The following is a 17,023-nucleotide window of genomic DNA, read 5'->3' as shown; positions in this document are numbered from 1 at the left end:
CGGTAGCTTGCCGGACTCTCTGAGAGGGATGGAGGAATCGAACCCGGGTTGGCTGCATGCAAGGCAAACACCCTCCCCCGCTGTGCTATCATTCCAGTCCAATAATAATAATAATAATAATAATAATAATAATAATAATAATAATAATAATAATAATAATAATAATAATAATGTGTGACCCCTGGCAAGGCTGAGTGGGACCCTCTCCCCCGCAATACCACAATACTATCAGTGAAGGCAAGAACAAAGGCAATGCTCAGGGCTGACTCCTGGCTCTGCACTCAGGAATCACTCCTGGCGGTGCTCGGGGGACCCTATGGGATGCCGGGGATCGAACCCGGGTTGGCCACATGCAAGGCAAATGCCCTACTCGCTTATAATAATAATAATAATAATATTAAAAATTAAGTTAAAAAACCAGAACTTCCGCACCCCACGCAAGTGCGTCCTCTGCTTTGTGAACGCGACGACCCACAGTTGTGTGGGGGTGGAACGAGGCCTCGGCCCTTTGGGGGCTGGAGGAGAGACCCCGGCAGAGACTGTTCCAAACCCACAAGGCAAGAGCCAGGAGGGAGGGAACGGGGCGATTTCCCGTGACTGAGGCGGAGGTGGAGGGTCCGCGGCCAAGCCGGGCAGAGGAGGGTCAGATCCCGGACGTCTCCACTTGTCCTCAATGGATGGAGTCGGGAGAGGAGGGGACGGACGGGACCTATCAAAGATGGACAGACCCACGACCCAAGATTCTGGAAATACAAAGGCCAGAAACGCAGGTGGGGGTAAGAGCAACGGGCAGAGGGGGCTGGGGCCGGGCACAGCAGTGGGCAGAGGCGAGGCTTGATTGCAGCCCCAGGGCATTGACACGGGAAGCGGGCGGCCTCAACCACAACTGTCAAACTGGAAAACAAGGCGTGTGCAGGGGGAGACTGGGGACGGGCGGGAACCTGGGACCCCGGGGAGGGGAGGGGGTGGGGAGAAGGCAACACAGGCGGGTGGGACGTTGCCGACAGACACGCCACACGGACGGCTTTGGCACTCGCAGGGCCTCGGGGAGAAACTCAGATTAAATCAGACACCAAAGACCTACCGGGCTTGCTCGGCCTCTCGGACCTGCAGGGGTTTCCCGTCCCTCAGCCACCGGACGCGTGGGGCGGGGAAGCCGCGGGCCTGGCAGACCAGCTCCACGTTCTCTCCCTGCAGGACCCCGACGTCACTGGGCACCTCCGCGCCGGCGACACTCGGAGGAACTTTGGGCAGAGAGGAGAGACCGTCAGGGAGGCCCAAGGGCAGGCCCGCACAGTGGGCCCGTCAGCGCAGGCTCGTTTTCATCTCTCCGGTTTCTGGGCCCCACCCGGCGGTGCTCAGGCTGACTCTCGGCTCTGTGCTCAGGGATCACTCCTGGCGGTGCTTGGGGGACCCTAGGGGATGCCGAGGCTCGAACCTGGGTCGGCCGCGTGCAAGGCCAACGCCCTCCCCGCTGTGCTGTCGCTCCGGCACCCCCCACTTGAAATTTTTGATAGTTGTTTTCCCCTTTCCAATGAGATCACTGATGGGAACTTATAATTATTACTATTTTTACAGAGCCAAGGGTGGAAACCAGGCACACACACACACGCACACACACACACACACACACACGCAAATACACACACATACAAACATATCACACAAATCACGAATCACGAAATCCCGTTAATCGTCGATTTCTCGAGCGGTCTCAGTAACGTCTCCATTCGTCCTAGCCCTGAGATTGTAGCAGCCTCTCTTTACTCGTCCTTCCCAACGGTGCTGCATTGGAGGCTCTTTCAGGGTCAGGGTATGAGACCCAGCATTGTTACTGGTTTTGGCATATGAACACGCCACGGGGAGCTTGCCAGGCTCTCCCATGGGGGCAGGAAACTCGGTAGCTTGCCAGGTTCACCCAGAGGGAGAAGTAGGGTATAAGATGTCTACTTCCGAGAGCTTGCTTTTAAGTCTCTGGATGCTGGCAGTTGGTGGGATTACACACACCCAGGTTCCTCTGCCGGCACTTTCATGCGTGAGGTCCGTCCGAACGTGTGGAGAGGGGCCTCGAGCATGGCTGTGGCTAGGTTCTGGTGGTCTTCAGCCACACAAACATACACACACACAAAACACACACAAAGTTATGCACAAACACACACACAAACACAAACTCACACACAAACACATATACCAATATATACACAAACTCACGCAAACACATATACACACAAACACACACACACATACATACATACAAACACAAATAACACACATACCAATGTACACAAACACACACATACACACACCACACACATAAACATATGCACAAACACACAAACATACAAACACACACATACCAATGTACACACATACATACAAACATATGCACACACACACATACACACACAAACATACGCACACAAACATATGCACAAACATACACACACACACACACACACACAGAGCACGCCCACTACCCTAAGCCACACCCCAGCCCCAGGGATCTAGTCCAGTCTTCTGGAGACATTTTCCTTCCACTGGACTCAGTGGCGTGGTGGGACCTGAGCCCGAGGCCCGTCACTGAGAGTCTGTGTCCTTCCCTCTTCCTTGCTCGGGCTCCCACCCAGCAGTGCTCAGGACTGACTCCCGGCTCTGCACTCAGGAATCACTCCTGGCGGTGCTCGGGGGACCTACGGGATGCTGGAAATCGAACCCGGGTCGGCCGCGTGCCGGGCCGACGCCCTCCCTGCTGTGCTATCACTCCGGCCCGTGGCCGTTCCCAGTCCCTGCCCTTCCTCCGGTGGCCCAGGGGAGGGGCCGTGAACCCTCAAGAAAGCCCCTCCGCCAGGGGGAACTGCGTCCACAGAGCCGCAGGAGCTGCAAGCTGCTCTGGTTGCTCAGAGCCGAGGGCTGCTGACCCGCCCGCCTGGCCGCACGGGACCCACCCAGACGAGACCCTCGAAACACCCCGGCAGGAGGAGGGCGGGGGAGGCCCTGTCTCGAGAAGACCCTCGCCACAGGCTGAGGCGGTGTCGAAGGGGCCGCTTCATCCACGGCGATCGACATGGACGCGTCTCCTCTGGGCCGGGGAGAACTTCTATCCCGTGCGAGCCCTGGGCTCCAGCCCCAGGACTACACAGCCCTGGGCACCACCTGCGTGAGCACCGAGTGAAGAGCCCTGAATGAGAGCAGCCCTGAGCACCCAATCAACAAAGAGACAAAGGAGTCAGGGCTGGTCCGGGTCAGGGGTCTCAGGATCCGGCCCCTTCTGTCCTTCTGAGCTGCCTCTGGCCTTCTGACGAGTTCATGGAGGGAAAACGGGAAGGCAAACACTGACAGAGGCTGGGGGCAGGACACTGGCCTGACACGTGTCTGATCTGGGTTCGATCCACGGCACCTCATACGGTCCCTGAGTCCTGCCGGGAGTCAGCCCCAAGCACAGAGCCAGGAGTCAGCCCTGAGCACAGAGCTGGGAGTGAGCCCCGAGCACAGAGCCGGGAGTGAGCCCCGAGCACAGAACCAGGAGTGAGCCCCGAGCACAGAGCCGGGAGTGAGCCCTGAGCACTGAGCCGGGAGTCATCCCCGAGCACTGAGCCGGGACTCAGCCCTGAGCACTGCCAGGTGTGGCCTCCTCAGACCCACCCCCACGGCCTGCAGAGCGCGGCGGGCCTGACCGTGGACGGAGAGGCTGTAGTGCTTCTGCGCTTTGCCCTCCAGGTTGGACGCGATGCACGTGTAGTTTCCGCTGTCGGAGCGCTGGATGCGGGCGATTTTGAGTTTGCTGCCCCCCGACGAGACGTGAACTTCCAGCGAGTCTGAGTTTTCTGGAGGTGGGAAAGATGCGAGACGGCCAAGGTCAGTGCTTGCTCGATTATTATTATTATTTACAGCTACTTCTTACTTTCTGGCTGACCTCCCTGAGCGCGACCACCTGATTTCAAGCCAGCCGCGGCAAACTGCAGAATTTCGCCTTTGCTCCCAGCCGAGTGCTCCCCAGGGGTCCAGACACCACGACCCCTTCGTCGCCCCCTCGCTGGACATTCAGGCTGTGCCCGGATCGGGCCACTAGAAACAGTGCTGTGGGGCGCCCGGGGCCCGGCTCTCTGTTCAGAGGATGATAATTCTCTTTTTTCCTGTTTTTAACTTCTTACTGCAGTACGTGTGGCTCTTTCCCTCTGTTCTCTTTGAGGCGGACCCGGGTCAACCCTCGAGCACCCACACGCTAAGCCCCTGCCTGAGCCCTTGAACCGTGTCCCCAGCCCAGGAGGCATCTCCAAACCCAGCCCTGGGAGGAACAAGGTACCAGCTCGTGGCGGCCAGGGAGAGGGCTCAGAGATCGGGGTGCAGGCCTGGCATGCGGGGGGGGACTGGGGTCCGTCTCCTGCACCTCAGACCCCCAAGGGCCACCGGGAGTTAGTGTTGGACCCAGTTGGCTGAGCAGAACCAGGAACAGCCTCTGGACCCCTCAAAAGTGACTTGATTGATTGATTGATTGATTGCTTTTTGGGTCCCACCCGGCGATGCTCAGGGCTGACTCCTGGCTCTGCACTCAGGAATCACTCCTGGCGGTGCGCGGGGGACCCTATGGGATGCCGGGGATCGAACCCGGGTTGGCCGTGTGCAAGGCCAACACCGTCCCCACTGTGCTATCACTCCAGCCCCTCAAAATTAACTTTAAAAGCAAGCAGCGGGGAGAGAAAAGATGGGGCTAAGGGCCTTGCCATGCACATGCTGACCCCAGTTTAATCCACCACAGGAGACAGGATCCCCCGAGCACAGAGCCGGGAGTGAGCCCTGAGCACAGAGGCAGGAGTCATCCCTGAGCACAGAGCCGGGAGTCAGCCCTGAGCACAGAGCCGGGAATGAGCCCTGAGCACAGAGCCAGGAGTCAGCCCTGAGCACAGAGCCGGGAGTCAGCCCTGAGCACAGAGCCAGGAGTCAGCCCTGAGCACAGAGCCAGGAGTCAGCCCTGAGCACAGAGCTGGGAGTGGGCCCTGAGCACAGAGCTGGGAGTGGTCCCTGAGCACAGAGCACAGAGCTGGGAGTGGGCCCTGAGCACTGCTGGTTGTGGCCTCCAAGTGTAATAATGATGATGATGATGCTAAGACAGAGGCTGGTGGTGACGCCGGCTGTGACCCCACTGATGTGAGCCCCGGGACATGGGTTCCGGGAGACGCCCCCAGCTCACCGATGGGCCTGTGGTTCTTCAGCCACATGAGGGTGGGCGGGGGGACGCCCGCGGCGTCGCAGGCGAGGGCCAGGGGGTTGCCAGCGGTCTCCACGACGGCCTCGTGCTCGGGCCCCTCGATGGTGGGGGGCACTGTGGAGAAAAGGAGTCGCCGTGGGCCCGGGGCCCCCCACTCGGCCCCGAGCTCGCCGGGCGCAGGCGGGCGCTCACCAAACACGCTGAGGTGGAAGTTCTTGTCGTCACGTCCGGCCACATTCACGGCCCGGCACGCGTACTGGCCCGTGTCGGACACCTGCAAGGCAGAGACCAGGGTCATGCTCCTGGTGGGGGATGCGGCCCAGTCCCCCCAGCACCACCAGGAGTGACCGCGGAGCACTGAACTGGGAGTCGCCTCTGAGCAGTGTCAGGTGTGAAGCCAAAGCAAAACCAAAAAAAAAGAAAAAAGAAAAAGAAGGTCAACGGCCTTCAGGACGTAGATTTTTCTATATCTTGGTGGTGTGTGTGCATGTGTGTGTGTGTGTGCGTGTCTGCATGTGTGTGTGTGTTTATGTGCATATGTGCGTGTCTGTGTGTATGCGTGTGCGCATGTGTGAGCATGTGTATACATGTAGATGCACACATGGGTGTGCATGAGCATGTGTGTATGTACACATGCATGTGTGCATGAGCATGTGTGTGCATGCATGTGTGTGCATGCATGAGTATGTGTGTGTGCATGTGTGCACACATGTGTGTATGTATGTGCATGTATATGCACGTGTGTATGCATGTATGCATATGTATGTGTGTATGTGTGTGTATGTATGCGTGTGTGTGCGTGTGCATGTGTGTGCATGTATGTATGCGTGTGTGTGCATGTGTGTGTGCGTGTGTGTGTGCGCGTGTGCATGTGTGTGTGCATGTGTGCATGTGTGCGTGTGTGTTGGACTTTGGGCCACTCTGGGCTCCCTTCTGTGTCTGTGCTCAGGGGTGGCCCCCGGTAGTGCTGGGGGAACCGTCCGTAGTCCCAGGGCTCGGCCACACGCCAGGCAGACTCGTCCTGTGCCGTGTCTCTGGGCCTGGGATGCTGACCCTCAACAGACGCTCCCCCCCCCCCCCGGCCGCCCCGCCCCCTGCCCCCCGCCCCGTCCCCGCCCATCCCCGCCCGTCCCCGGGAGGCGGCGCCAAACCTGGGCCTCCCGGATGTGCAGCGTCTGGCCGTCGGCGAGCACGTGCAGCCGGGGCCACCCCGTGATCAGGCGCCCGTCCCGGTACCAGCTGACGCTGGGCGCGGGCACGGCGTTGGACTCGCACCCGAGTGACACGGAGCTGCCCTCGCGCACGCTGAGCACCGACAGGGCCTCGCCGCCCTGGGCCTTGATGCTGGGGGGCACTTCGGGGACGGGAGAGGGGGTGAGCTTCGAGTGCGGCCCGGGGGGGGGTGGGGGGGCAGGCCGGGCCGGCGGGAGGGGCGGGGGGGGCTGGCGGGAGGGGCGGGGGGGGGCTGGCGGGAGGGGCGGGGGGGGGGCAGGCCGGGCCGGTGGGAGGGGCGGGGGGGGCCGGCGGGGGGGGCGGGGGGGGGCGGGCAGGCGGGGCCGGCGGGAGGGGGCGGTCCGGCACCCACCGAGGACCGTCAGGGAGACCCTCTTCCTGCTCTCTCCGGCCTGGTTGACGGCGAGGCAGGTGTACTCGCCCCCGTCCGAGACCTGGGCCCGGGCCAGCTGCAGCATGCGGCCACCTGGCGGCACAGAGCGGCCGGTTGGCGCCGGGGGCTGACTCATTTCTCCGTAAAATAGAGCCGGGGGCCGGGGGGGGGTGGGGCTCTTGGCCTCCGGGTGAGACTCTCACCCAGAGCCCGCCTGACCGAGACCCCTCAGGGAAGGGAACGTTCCCCGCCGCGTCCTCGCCCAGGGCCAGAGCTGTGGTCACGGGTCCTGGCGCGTAGGCAACAGTGGGACAGAGGGGGAGTGGGGGAGTCGAAAAACTCCGTTTGCTGCTTTGGCATTTTCGGTGCAGGGCACCGGGTCATTTCTTGACCCTCAAAGGCCTCTTTTTTTCCCATTTTTTTTTTTCCCTTTTTGGGTCCCACCCGGCGATGCTCAGGGCTGACTCCCGGCTCTGCACTCAGGAATCACTCCTGGCGGTGCTCGGGGGGCCCTGTGGGATGCCGGGAATTGAACCCGGGTTGGCCGCGTGCAAATCAAACACTCTCCCACTGTGCTATGGCTCCAGCCCCGAGACACGCGCTGAGAGTCGATGCTGAAAGCGGAGATCGTGTTTGCCCGTGGAGAGAGAAGGGACAGCGCCAGCAACTCACCGGGGATCAGCAGCGTGTTGGGGCCCAGCCGGACCGGCTGTCCGTCCCGGAGCCAGCTCACGTCCGGGGCGGGGAACCCCGACACCTCGCAGCTCAGGGAGATGAAATTGTTCACCACGACCGTGAGGTTCTCGGGGTTGGGGCCGATGATGCTGGGAGGAACTGCAGGGACAGAGACGGGGGGGCCTTGGGGGCACGGCACGGCCGCCAGAGACCCCCCGAGTCGGCCAGGAAAGAAACTGGCCTTCCCCGAGACGGTCAGCCGCCGGCAACCTCGCATTGGTCCGTCTCACAGGGGAGTCGCTGCGTTCTCACAGATCGAGTCTCTAGTTATTTATTTACTTATTTTGCTTTTTTTGGTCCCACCCGGCGATGCTCAGGGCTGACTCCTGGCTCTGTGCTCAGGAATCACTCCTGGCGGTGCTCGGGGGACCCTAGGGGACGCCTGGGGATCGAACCCAGGTTGGCCGCGTGCCAGGCTAGCGCCCGCCCCGCTGGGCTGTCTCTGGCCTTACAGACCCATCTGAATGTCCTTTAGTGGATATTTATTGAATGCTCCCGATTAAAAAAATATATAGCTGCGGTCACCACCTCGGGGGACCCATCTGGCGGCCACATGGGCTCCACGCCAGAAACACACGCCCACGTTTTGGGGGCTGTTCTGCGGCACCTGGCGCTGCCCCGAACGCCACCATGTCCCAGGGTGTCACTGCGGCACGGGCCCCAGCCCCCAAGGGCCACCCACAGCCAAGCCGGGAGCAGCGCTGTGGATTGGGGACCCAGACTAGGCGGCTGGGGGCCGGGTAGGGCTAGAGAGAGGTGGAGCCCGGGTGCCCCGCCCTCTGGGTCACCTCCCCGGCTCTGGGGTCTTCATTCTTACCCCGATTTATAGCCTCGTATACAAATGTCACGAGCATTGAGAAGGCAAGGAGCAGAAGAAAGGGGAAAAATTCCAGAACATTCCTGCTGGGTTTGGAAGGAGGGCCCCGCGGGGACATGCTTTGCACGTGGGGGCCTGAGCTGGACCCTTGGCACTGAGTGTTCCCTCCAGTATCACGGAAGTGGCTCCCGAACACGACCGGCGTGGAAGGTTCCAGAACTGAGCTCTCACCGTGAACATGGAGGTTGAAGTACTTCTTGGCGCTCCCGGCTGTGTTCTCGGCGACGCACACATATCTGCCGATATCCACCATCTGGGTGTTGAGGATCTAGGGCGAGACGGAGACACTGTGATGGACGAGGTCACCTCGTCCCCGCGCCCCCTGGTCACCGTGAACGGCCCAGAGTCCTCCCCAGAGAAACGGAAGGAAAACTAGCATGCACCCAGCCTAGCGGTGAGGAAGTGAGTCCACCAGCGTTTCCTCATGGAAGGGTTTAGGAACAGAAAAGGCAGTTTCAGGGGCTGGAGCGAGAGCATAGCGGGGAGGGCGCTGGCCTGGCACGCGGCTGACCCGGGTTCGATCCCCGGCATCCCATAGGGTCCCCCGAGCACCGCCAGGAGTGATCCTTGAGTGCAGAGCCGGGAGTCAGCCCTGAGCATCGCCGGGTGGGACCCGGGAAGGAAATAAAAAGGCAGTTTCATTGGTATTTGTGGCGTGTCACTGAAAATATTCCCCCGGTTGGGGCTGGAGCGATAGCACAGCAGGGAGGGTGTTGGCCTTGCACGCGGCCGACCCGGGTTCGATTCCCAGCATCCCCTAGGGTCCCCTGAGCACCGCCAGGAGTGATTCCTGAGTGCAGAGCCAGGAGTGACCCCTGTGCATCGCCCTCCCTGCTGTGCTATGGCTCCAGCCCCTGGTGAACAGTTTTAAACATTTATGAAGTTTGAACTATCACTTATCACCTGGGGGCTCATTCCTGGCTCTGTGCTCAGGGGTCACTCCCGGGGGATAGTCGGGGGTGCCAGGGATTGAGCCCGAGTCGGCCACGTGCAAAGCAAGCACCTCACCCACTGTACTGCTGCTCTGGGCCCACGGCCTCAAAGCGTTTTATTTCACTGTATTTTATGCATTTATTTTGGTTTCTGGTTTTTTTCTTTCTTTTTTCTTTTTTTTTTTTTTTTTGCTTTTTGGGTCCCACCCAGCGATGCTCAGGGCTGACTCCTGGCTCTGCACTCAGGAATCACTCCTGGCGGTGCTCAGGGGACCCTATGGGATGCTGGGAATCGAACCCAGGTCGGCCGCGTGCCAGGCAAGTGTCTACTCCGCTGTTCTACCTCTCGCAGGCTTGGAGCCTTGGGCAGCCTGAGGCCACCTCGTGTTTCACGCCAAAACACATAACGGACACGGCAGCCGTTTGCCTGGGATGCAGCTCGGATCCACAAGGCGTAAGACTGCCGGGAGCTCAGCTGTCCGTGTTTCTGTCCGTGCGAGAACCCACACTGGACCCTGAGCGCGGCCGCCTCTGCCCGAAAGGTGAAAGTGAGGGGGATGGTCTGGGCTTGCGTCCCCCCGAGGGTGACCGGACACTCCTCCCCCGCCCGCCCAGCCCAAGCACTGTCATTCGCAGCAGTGAGCAGATGCCCGCCCCCATGGCCACGGTACCTGCAGGATCCTCCCGCCCGAGAGCAGCTCGTGGTGGGCGTCCCCGGGCAGGGCGGCGCCGTCCTTCTGCCAAGTGACCCTGGGGGCTGGGCTGCCACTGGGGACGCAGTCCAGCTGGGCGCTCCTGTTCACCAGGACCACCACCTCCTCGGGCACTGAGCCCCTGGCGCCTTTGATGGCCGGCGGGACTGGGAGGGGAAGCAGGAGAGACAGGGGCGGGTGTTCGAGAGACGCGTTTTCTGGAAGCTTCTAGGCGACGGGGACGGGGGAGGTCGGGGCCCCGGGGTGGTGATGTCGTTGTTGCCGCGGTGAGGAACGGCTCCCTTCCTGCTCTCTGGAGCACACGGGCGAGGGGGAGCCTCAGCCCCTCTCCGGGGGCCCCCGGGCCCACCCTCCCGGTCTCCCATCTGCCCGGACCAGTTCAGAGACTCAAACGCTCACCCTGACGGCCTGAAACGGGACCAGCCCGACCTGCCGCTTGCTCCTGCTCATAAACACAGTCCAGCACTTTGCGCTGAAGACGTCGTTATTTACTTATTTAGCTCCTTTCTTTTGGGGGGGTAGGGGGAGGCGTCACCTGGCGATGCTCAGGGCTGACTCCCAGCTCTGCGCTCAGGAATCACTCCTGGCGGTGCTCGGGGGACCCTCTGGGATGCCGGGGATCGAACCTGGGTCGGCCACGTGTGAGACTGGCCGGACCTCAGCTTCCGGCAGCACCAGGTCAAATCGGGGGCCTGGGTTGGGGCGCCCGGCCTGCCCCACGGCAGAGTGGCCCTAACTGAGCTGACACCCCCTAATGGGGAAGAGCAGGGCAGGGGCTGAGCACTGGGGGGCTGAGCACTGGGGTCCCAGAGTGGACGCTCTGTGGGGCGGGGCCCCTTCCTGTCCTAAGGGTCGCTTCTCCTCCTCTGCCTCTCCTGGGGGGTGTGCGTGGAGGCCCACAGGCCCCCACCTCAGGCACAGAGCAGGAGGGTTGGTTTGTGGCTCCAAGTCCCAAGCTATGGTTTGTCAGCGCCTCCCAGTGGCGACCACGAGCACAGCAGGTCCCAGCCAACGGACTCCCCTGGCAGTGCTCTGCGATGCACCAGCACCCCCAGATGGAGGGTGTCTCTGCCCCCCACCCCTCCCAAGATGGGCCACCCCTTCTCCCCTCTCCTCCTCTCTCCTCTCCTCTCCTCTCCTCTCCCCTCCTCTCTCCGACTCCAATCAGCCTCTCTTTCCTCTCTGTCTCTCCCTTCCCGTGGGGGTCTCTGGGGAAGCCGGGCTCCGAGCTCCCGAGTGCCCCCCCCCTCGGAGAGCCTGGGCCCCGGGGTGGGTGAGGGTCTCCCTCGGGCCCGGGGACACTCACGGAGCACACGGACGTCGTAGAGCAGCGAGTCCTCGCCAGCCTCGTTCATGGCCACACACGTGTACCTGCCGGCGTCCTCGGCCTTGGCTCGGGGGATCTGCAGGACTCGGCCCCCTGCAAACACCCGCAGCTAGTCCCGGCCCCGGGTCTGACCACAGCCCCCACTTCTAGAACCAAGGCGCGTCTGGGGGCGCAGTTCCCACACCCCTTCCTGGCTCCTGCACTCCAGCTCCCGTCTGGGCTCAACGCAAGGAGTGACGCGTGGATGGAGGGTGTCTCTGTGCCCCGGAACATCCCGGAAGCAAGCCAGGGGCAGCCGTCACGTGGAGACACACTCAACCCCCGGAGACTGCCCTGAGCCTGGAACCCTCAGCACACGCCCACACGCAGCCCTGAGTGTCCTGCACGGCCCCCTGCTGCTGACCGACTGTTTCTGTCTGTCTGTCTGTCTGTCTATGTAGGGCATTTCCGTGAAGGGTCTGAGTGGAACTTGGGGACACAGCATTTTGGGGTCCCCCACATGCTCACCGATCTGCATTCCAGAAGAGAGAGGAATCACCTCGTACCCAACCGTGCTGGGGAGCTTCAGACCCACAGAGCTACCACGGAACCCCGCGCCCACATCCCATTTCCGCTACGAGTGCCAGAATGCCCTGTTTTGGGGGGCCCAGTCTTTGCCCCCCTGAGCCCAGACACAACTTAGGGTCACTCGTGGCACTACGCTAATGAACTGAACAGTATGACCAATGCTAGAACCTCACTTAGAAGCCAAAAAACTTTGCACAGCAGCAAGTTCAATTTTCCCATCAAAAAAGCCCAAAAAAGCAAAAACCATCTAGGGCTGGAGCGACAGCCCAGTGGGGAGGGCGTTGGCCTGGCAAGTGGCCGACCCGGGTTCGATCCTCGGCATCCCCTAGGGTCCCCCGAGCACCGCCAGGAGTGATTCCTGAGTGCAGAGCCAGGAGTCAGCCCTGAGCATCGCCGGGTGGGACCAAAAAAGAAAAAAAAAAAAACCCAAAAAACAAAAAACCTCAAAAACCATCTAAGATCTGACTGAACTGCATGATCTTTCCTCGCGAGCCGTGATGACCTTAGGAAGTCCCGTATTCACTGTTCACAGACCCATACGGGAACAGTGGACACTCGCAAACTTCTCTGGCCACAGTCTGTCTTGCAGGAAAAACAATCCCTCAGCACACGCCCAGCGGGACCTGATGCTCTTGAAGCGAAGTAACAGAAGGTCCCCACAGGAGATCCCACTATTCCCTGGTCTGTCAGCAGGCCCTGGGGACGCCATGGTGCCCCCTGGTACGTACTGGAACCAAACTCTGTATTTCATCACCCTAGTGGGGTAGCCCAGGGACTTCCTTGGGTGGATGAAAGCATCTTTTTTGGGGGGGTCCCATCCAGTGATGCTCAGGACTGACTCCTGGCTCTGCGCTCAGGAATCACTCCTGGTGGTGCTCGGGGGACCCCCCTATGGGATGCCGGGGAGCGAACCCGGTTCAGGTCGGCCGCGTGCCAGGCCAACGCCCTCCCTACTGGGCTACCGCTCCGGCCCTCGATGGAGTCAAGCTAAGGGATCAAAGTTGTTCTTAGCTTGGCGAGGGTCTGAATCGGCCTCTCCCGGCTCCACGCACACTGGACAGAGACACTCAAGTGATATCCCGGGAACACTCGCCCCTTCATGGGTCTCACGCATGAACCTACAGGGCTGGAACACCGAGCCACCCATTTCCGTGGGTCAAACACACGGAAATCAGATGCCCCCGGAAAACCGACCCATTCTACTGGCCTGACGCATGACAATCATGGACGTGTGACCGGGAAGCAGCCCCCCACGCCCTGCCCCTGGCTGAGCCGCCCCGGTGTGTGGGGGGGGGGTCAGGACGTACCCGGCAGGACCAGCACCCGGTCGCTGGAGGTCAGGGGCCGGCCGTCCTTGAACCAGGTGAGCGTCGGGGGCGGGGCAGCGCTGGTCTCGCAGTGCAGGGTCAGGGGGTTGTTGATGATCACGTCCCTGGCCTCGCCCATCCTGCCCGTGTCCAGCATGTTCCCGATCTCCCAGAGCTTCCGGAAGCTCGGCGGGACTGTGGGGAAGCAGAGGGGGCCGGGAGCTCAGGGCACGAGCAGTGGTCACGGGCCCGGGGAGTCTTGGACGGGGAAACACTCAGGCGTGTCCACACCAGCTGCGTCCAGCTGAGTCATGGCAGGAGAGAGGACGGAGAGGCAAGGCTTGAGGCCTGTCCACCCCGTCGCCTCTCTCCCGGCCAAGAGCTCGGGGACTCGGAGGCCGGCTCTGCTCCCAGGAAGCTCCGGGTTCAAGGCCTGCTCACGGCCACACGGGCAAGTGCTGACCCCACAACCCGCATTTCCCAAGGCCGGGTCTGGCTAAGGCTGAGGCGGCCGGGCCTTCAGGGCGAAGAAGCTCTTGAGGAACAGTCGGGCCCGGGCTGGGAGCCACAGCACAGCGGGGAGGGCGCTGGCCTGGCATGCGGCTGACCCGGGTTCGAGCCCCGGCATCCCACAGGGTCCCCCGAGCACCGCCAGGAGTGATTCCTGAGTGCAGAGCCAGGAGTCAGCCCTGAGAATCGCCGGGTGGGACACCTCCCACCCAACACCGCCCCACAGCACATAGTAAAAAAAGGACATTCTCGCATTTTCTGGGGGGCAAGTGGGAGTTTTCTATTTTTGGGTTTTTTTGTGTGTGTGTGTCTTTTTTGGGTCACACCAGGCAATGCTCAAGGCTGACTCCTGGCTCTGTGCTCAGGGCTGACTCCTGGCTCTGTGCTCAGGGATCACTCCTGGCTCTGTGCTCAGGGATCACTCCTGGTGGGGATTAGGGGACCCAGGCGGACAGCATGGAGGGCAAGTGCCCTGTCCATTGGGCTTTTCTCAGACCCCTTGAATATTTTCAAAGACTTGGTTAGGGTTTGGAGTGATAGCACAGCGGGGAGGGCATTTGCCTTGCACGCAGCTGACCTGGGTTTGATTCCCAGCAACTCATATGGTCCCCTGAGCACCGCCAGGAGTAATTCCTGAGTGCAGAGCCAGGAGTTAGCCCTGAACATCACCCAAAAAGAAAAAAAAAAACCTTGGTTAATCTATTTATTATTTTTAAATCTATTTTTATGAAGGAATTTAGTTTATTTAATATAACTGGATCCAATTAGAACATATCAGTGATCTCAAAAAAAATACTCCCCAAGCCATAAAGGATATTTAGTAATCTAATAATAAAGTGATTTTGACAAAAGAAAGAGAAAAGCTACATGTACAGTTAAAATGAAATAAAGACGTGTATTGTTACCACTGCGTAATTAAAGAAAAATTATTTCCTTGCTATTTGGGTCCCACCCGGTGATGCTCAGGGCTGACTCCTGGCTCTGAGCTCAGGAATCACTCCTGGCAGTGCTCGGGGGACCCTATGGGATGCCGGGGATCGAACCTGGGTGGGCCGTGTGCCAGGTAAACACCCTCCCCGCTGTGCTCTCGCTCCAGCCCCCATTGTGTAATTCATGGATTTATGGCTCATTCCACGTAGGTAAAATATACATAAATTATCTAATTTCTTTTGAGGGGACACTCCTGGCAGTGCTCAGGGCTCAGGGGACCAACTGGGATGCTGGGGATCGAACCCTGGCTGGTCGTGTGCAAGGAAACACCCTCCCTGCTCCAGGACCCCATAAATTATTTTGAGCAAAGGAAGTCAAGGAAGTAAAAGTAAGTTATACTGGGGCTGGATTGATAGCACAGCAGGTAGGGCGTTTCCCTTGCATGCGGCCGACCCGGGTTCGATCCCCAGCATCCCATAGGGTCCCCTGAGCACCGCTAGGAGTAATTCCTGAGTGCAGAGCCAGGAGAAACCCCTGAGCATCACCAGGGGCGACCCAAAAAGCAAAAAAAAAAAACAAAAAAACTAAGTTATACTAATGAACTGACAGCACTCCAATATTCAAGTCACGACTTCAGTGACAATTCAGATACGTAGACACACAAATCCACGGGACGTCAGGAGACCGCATGGCCGCCCTCCCACGAGAGGGTCAGACTTCTTGGTCAAAACCCTGCATGAACGGTTTGAGGTTCTTCCTGTGCCTGGAGCGAGTAGAGACCATTGGGCCACACTCGCACGCGACGGGGACGAATGGAGACGTTACTGGCGCCCGCTCGAGCACATCGAAGATCAACGGGACAACACGTGATACCAGTGACCTACACATACCCCATACGGTGTCTGATAAAGTAACGGCTCGTCTATTTCATCTATTCTAAGTGTCTCAGCACTTAGCTAAACTCGGTCAAATGCTTCGAGCAGCTCAATTTTTGTTTCACAAACTGGGAAATATGGAAAGAAAAGCTGATGGTGTGACAGGGGAAACTGAATGTGCTCGAGAGTCTGGCGGTCGTTGATGGACGATCTGGAATACACAGAAGGAGGAACGGATGCACACATGCACGGACACTTGGACGCACGGACGCATCTGCAAGGAGCTCACACACCTTCCTGGCAGGCAGCTGCTCAGGTTCAATGATGCGTTTATGCTGTTCACAGAAAAACAAGCCCAAGTAAACCAGGGCAAGTCCTGTTTGCCTTGCTCTGGCCAGTCGCAGAAAACAGCTCACGTGAGGGGCCAGGGAGCAGGACACGGAAGAAGCATTTGCCCGGCATGTGACTGACTTTGGTTCCATTCTTGGCACCACCCATGGGTTCCTGAGCACTGCTGGGAGTGAACCCTGAACACTGCCAGGGGTGAGCCCTGAGCACAGAGACAGGAGTCAGCCTGAGCACAGAGCCAGGAGTGAGCCCTGAGCACAGAGCCAGGAGTCAGCTCTGAGCACAGAGCCGGGAGTCAGCCCTGAGCACAGAGCCAGGAGTCAGCTCTGAGCAGAGTCGGGAATGACCCTGTGCACTGCCAGGAGTCATCCCTGAGCACAGAGCCAGGAGTCAGCCCTGAGTACAGAGCCAGGCGTGATCCCTGAGCACTGAGTCAGGAATGAGCCCCGAGCACTGAGTCAGGAGTGAGCCCTGAGCACTTCCAGGAGTCAGCCCTGAGCACAGAGACAGGAGTCACTTCTGAGCACAGAGCCAGGAATCAGCCCTGAGTATAGAGCCAGGTGTGATCCCTGAGCACTGAGTCAGGAGTCAGCCCTGAGCACTGAATTGGGAATCAGCCCTGAGCACTGCCCACTGTGACCCCCAAACAACACACATACAATAAACATAATAAACACGACAAACATGCTATGTTTCTGTGGGTGCACAGCAAGCGTGTCGGCGTTACCTTGTACGTTCACGTCGAAGTCCAGCTCATCCTCGCCCGCCACGTTGGAGGCCACACACGTGTAGCGGCCCGTGTCCGAGATCTGGGCCTCCTTGATCTGCAGCCGGTGCCCGTTAGCTGCGATGGTCACGTGGTCGTCCGACCTCAGGGCCTGTGGGTGGGGACGCGACGCTGACACTCGGGCTCGAGGGCCCGTCTCGGGGTTTGAGAGAGTTACGGGGCTACTCCGTGTGCGCCCACTGCTCCTGGCCCCTCACGCCTTGACCTGTTAAAAACCTTAGTTCCGGGGCCGGAGCGACAGCCCAGTGGGGAGGGCGTTGGCCTGGCAAGTGGCCGACCCGGGTTCGATCCTCGGCATCCCCT

General features: G+C 60.0%; 1 protein-coding gene across 1 annotated transcript in view; it reads right to left on the bottom strand.

The window, feature by feature from the left end:
* The window catches only part of HMCN1 (hemicentin 1), a 293,245-nt gene that overhangs the window by 74,963 nt on the left and 201,259 nt on the right, over positions 1–17,023 (bottom strand). Inside the window, 12 exon segments of the mRNA XM_055121231.1 lie at positions 1,085–1,244; positions 3,675–3,824; positions 5,189–5,320; positions 5,399–5,480; positions 6,358–6,560; positions 6,792–6,905; positions 7,485–7,646; positions 8,596–8,692; positions 10,028–10,215; positions 11,376–11,489; positions 13,271–13,465; positions 16,661–16,811. Coding sequence (XP_054977206.1) covers positions 1,085–1,244; positions 3,675–3,824; positions 5,189–5,320; positions 5,399–5,480; positions 6,358–6,560; positions 6,792–6,905; positions 7,485–7,646; positions 8,596–8,692; positions 10,028–10,215; positions 11,376–11,489; positions 13,271–13,465; positions 16,661–16,811 — 1,748 coding nt within the window.

Source organism: Sorex araneus, chromosome X (assembly GCF_027595985.1).
Source record: "Sorex araneus isolate mSorAra2 chromosome X, mSorAra2.pri, whole genome shotgun sequence".
NCBI classification, from domain to species: Eukaryota; Metazoa; Chordata; class Mammalia; order Eulipotyphla; family Soricidae; genus Sorex; species Sorex araneus.
The sequence above is the reverse complement of the archived record's forward strand: the minus strand, read 5'-3'. Positions and strand labels throughout refer to the sequence as shown.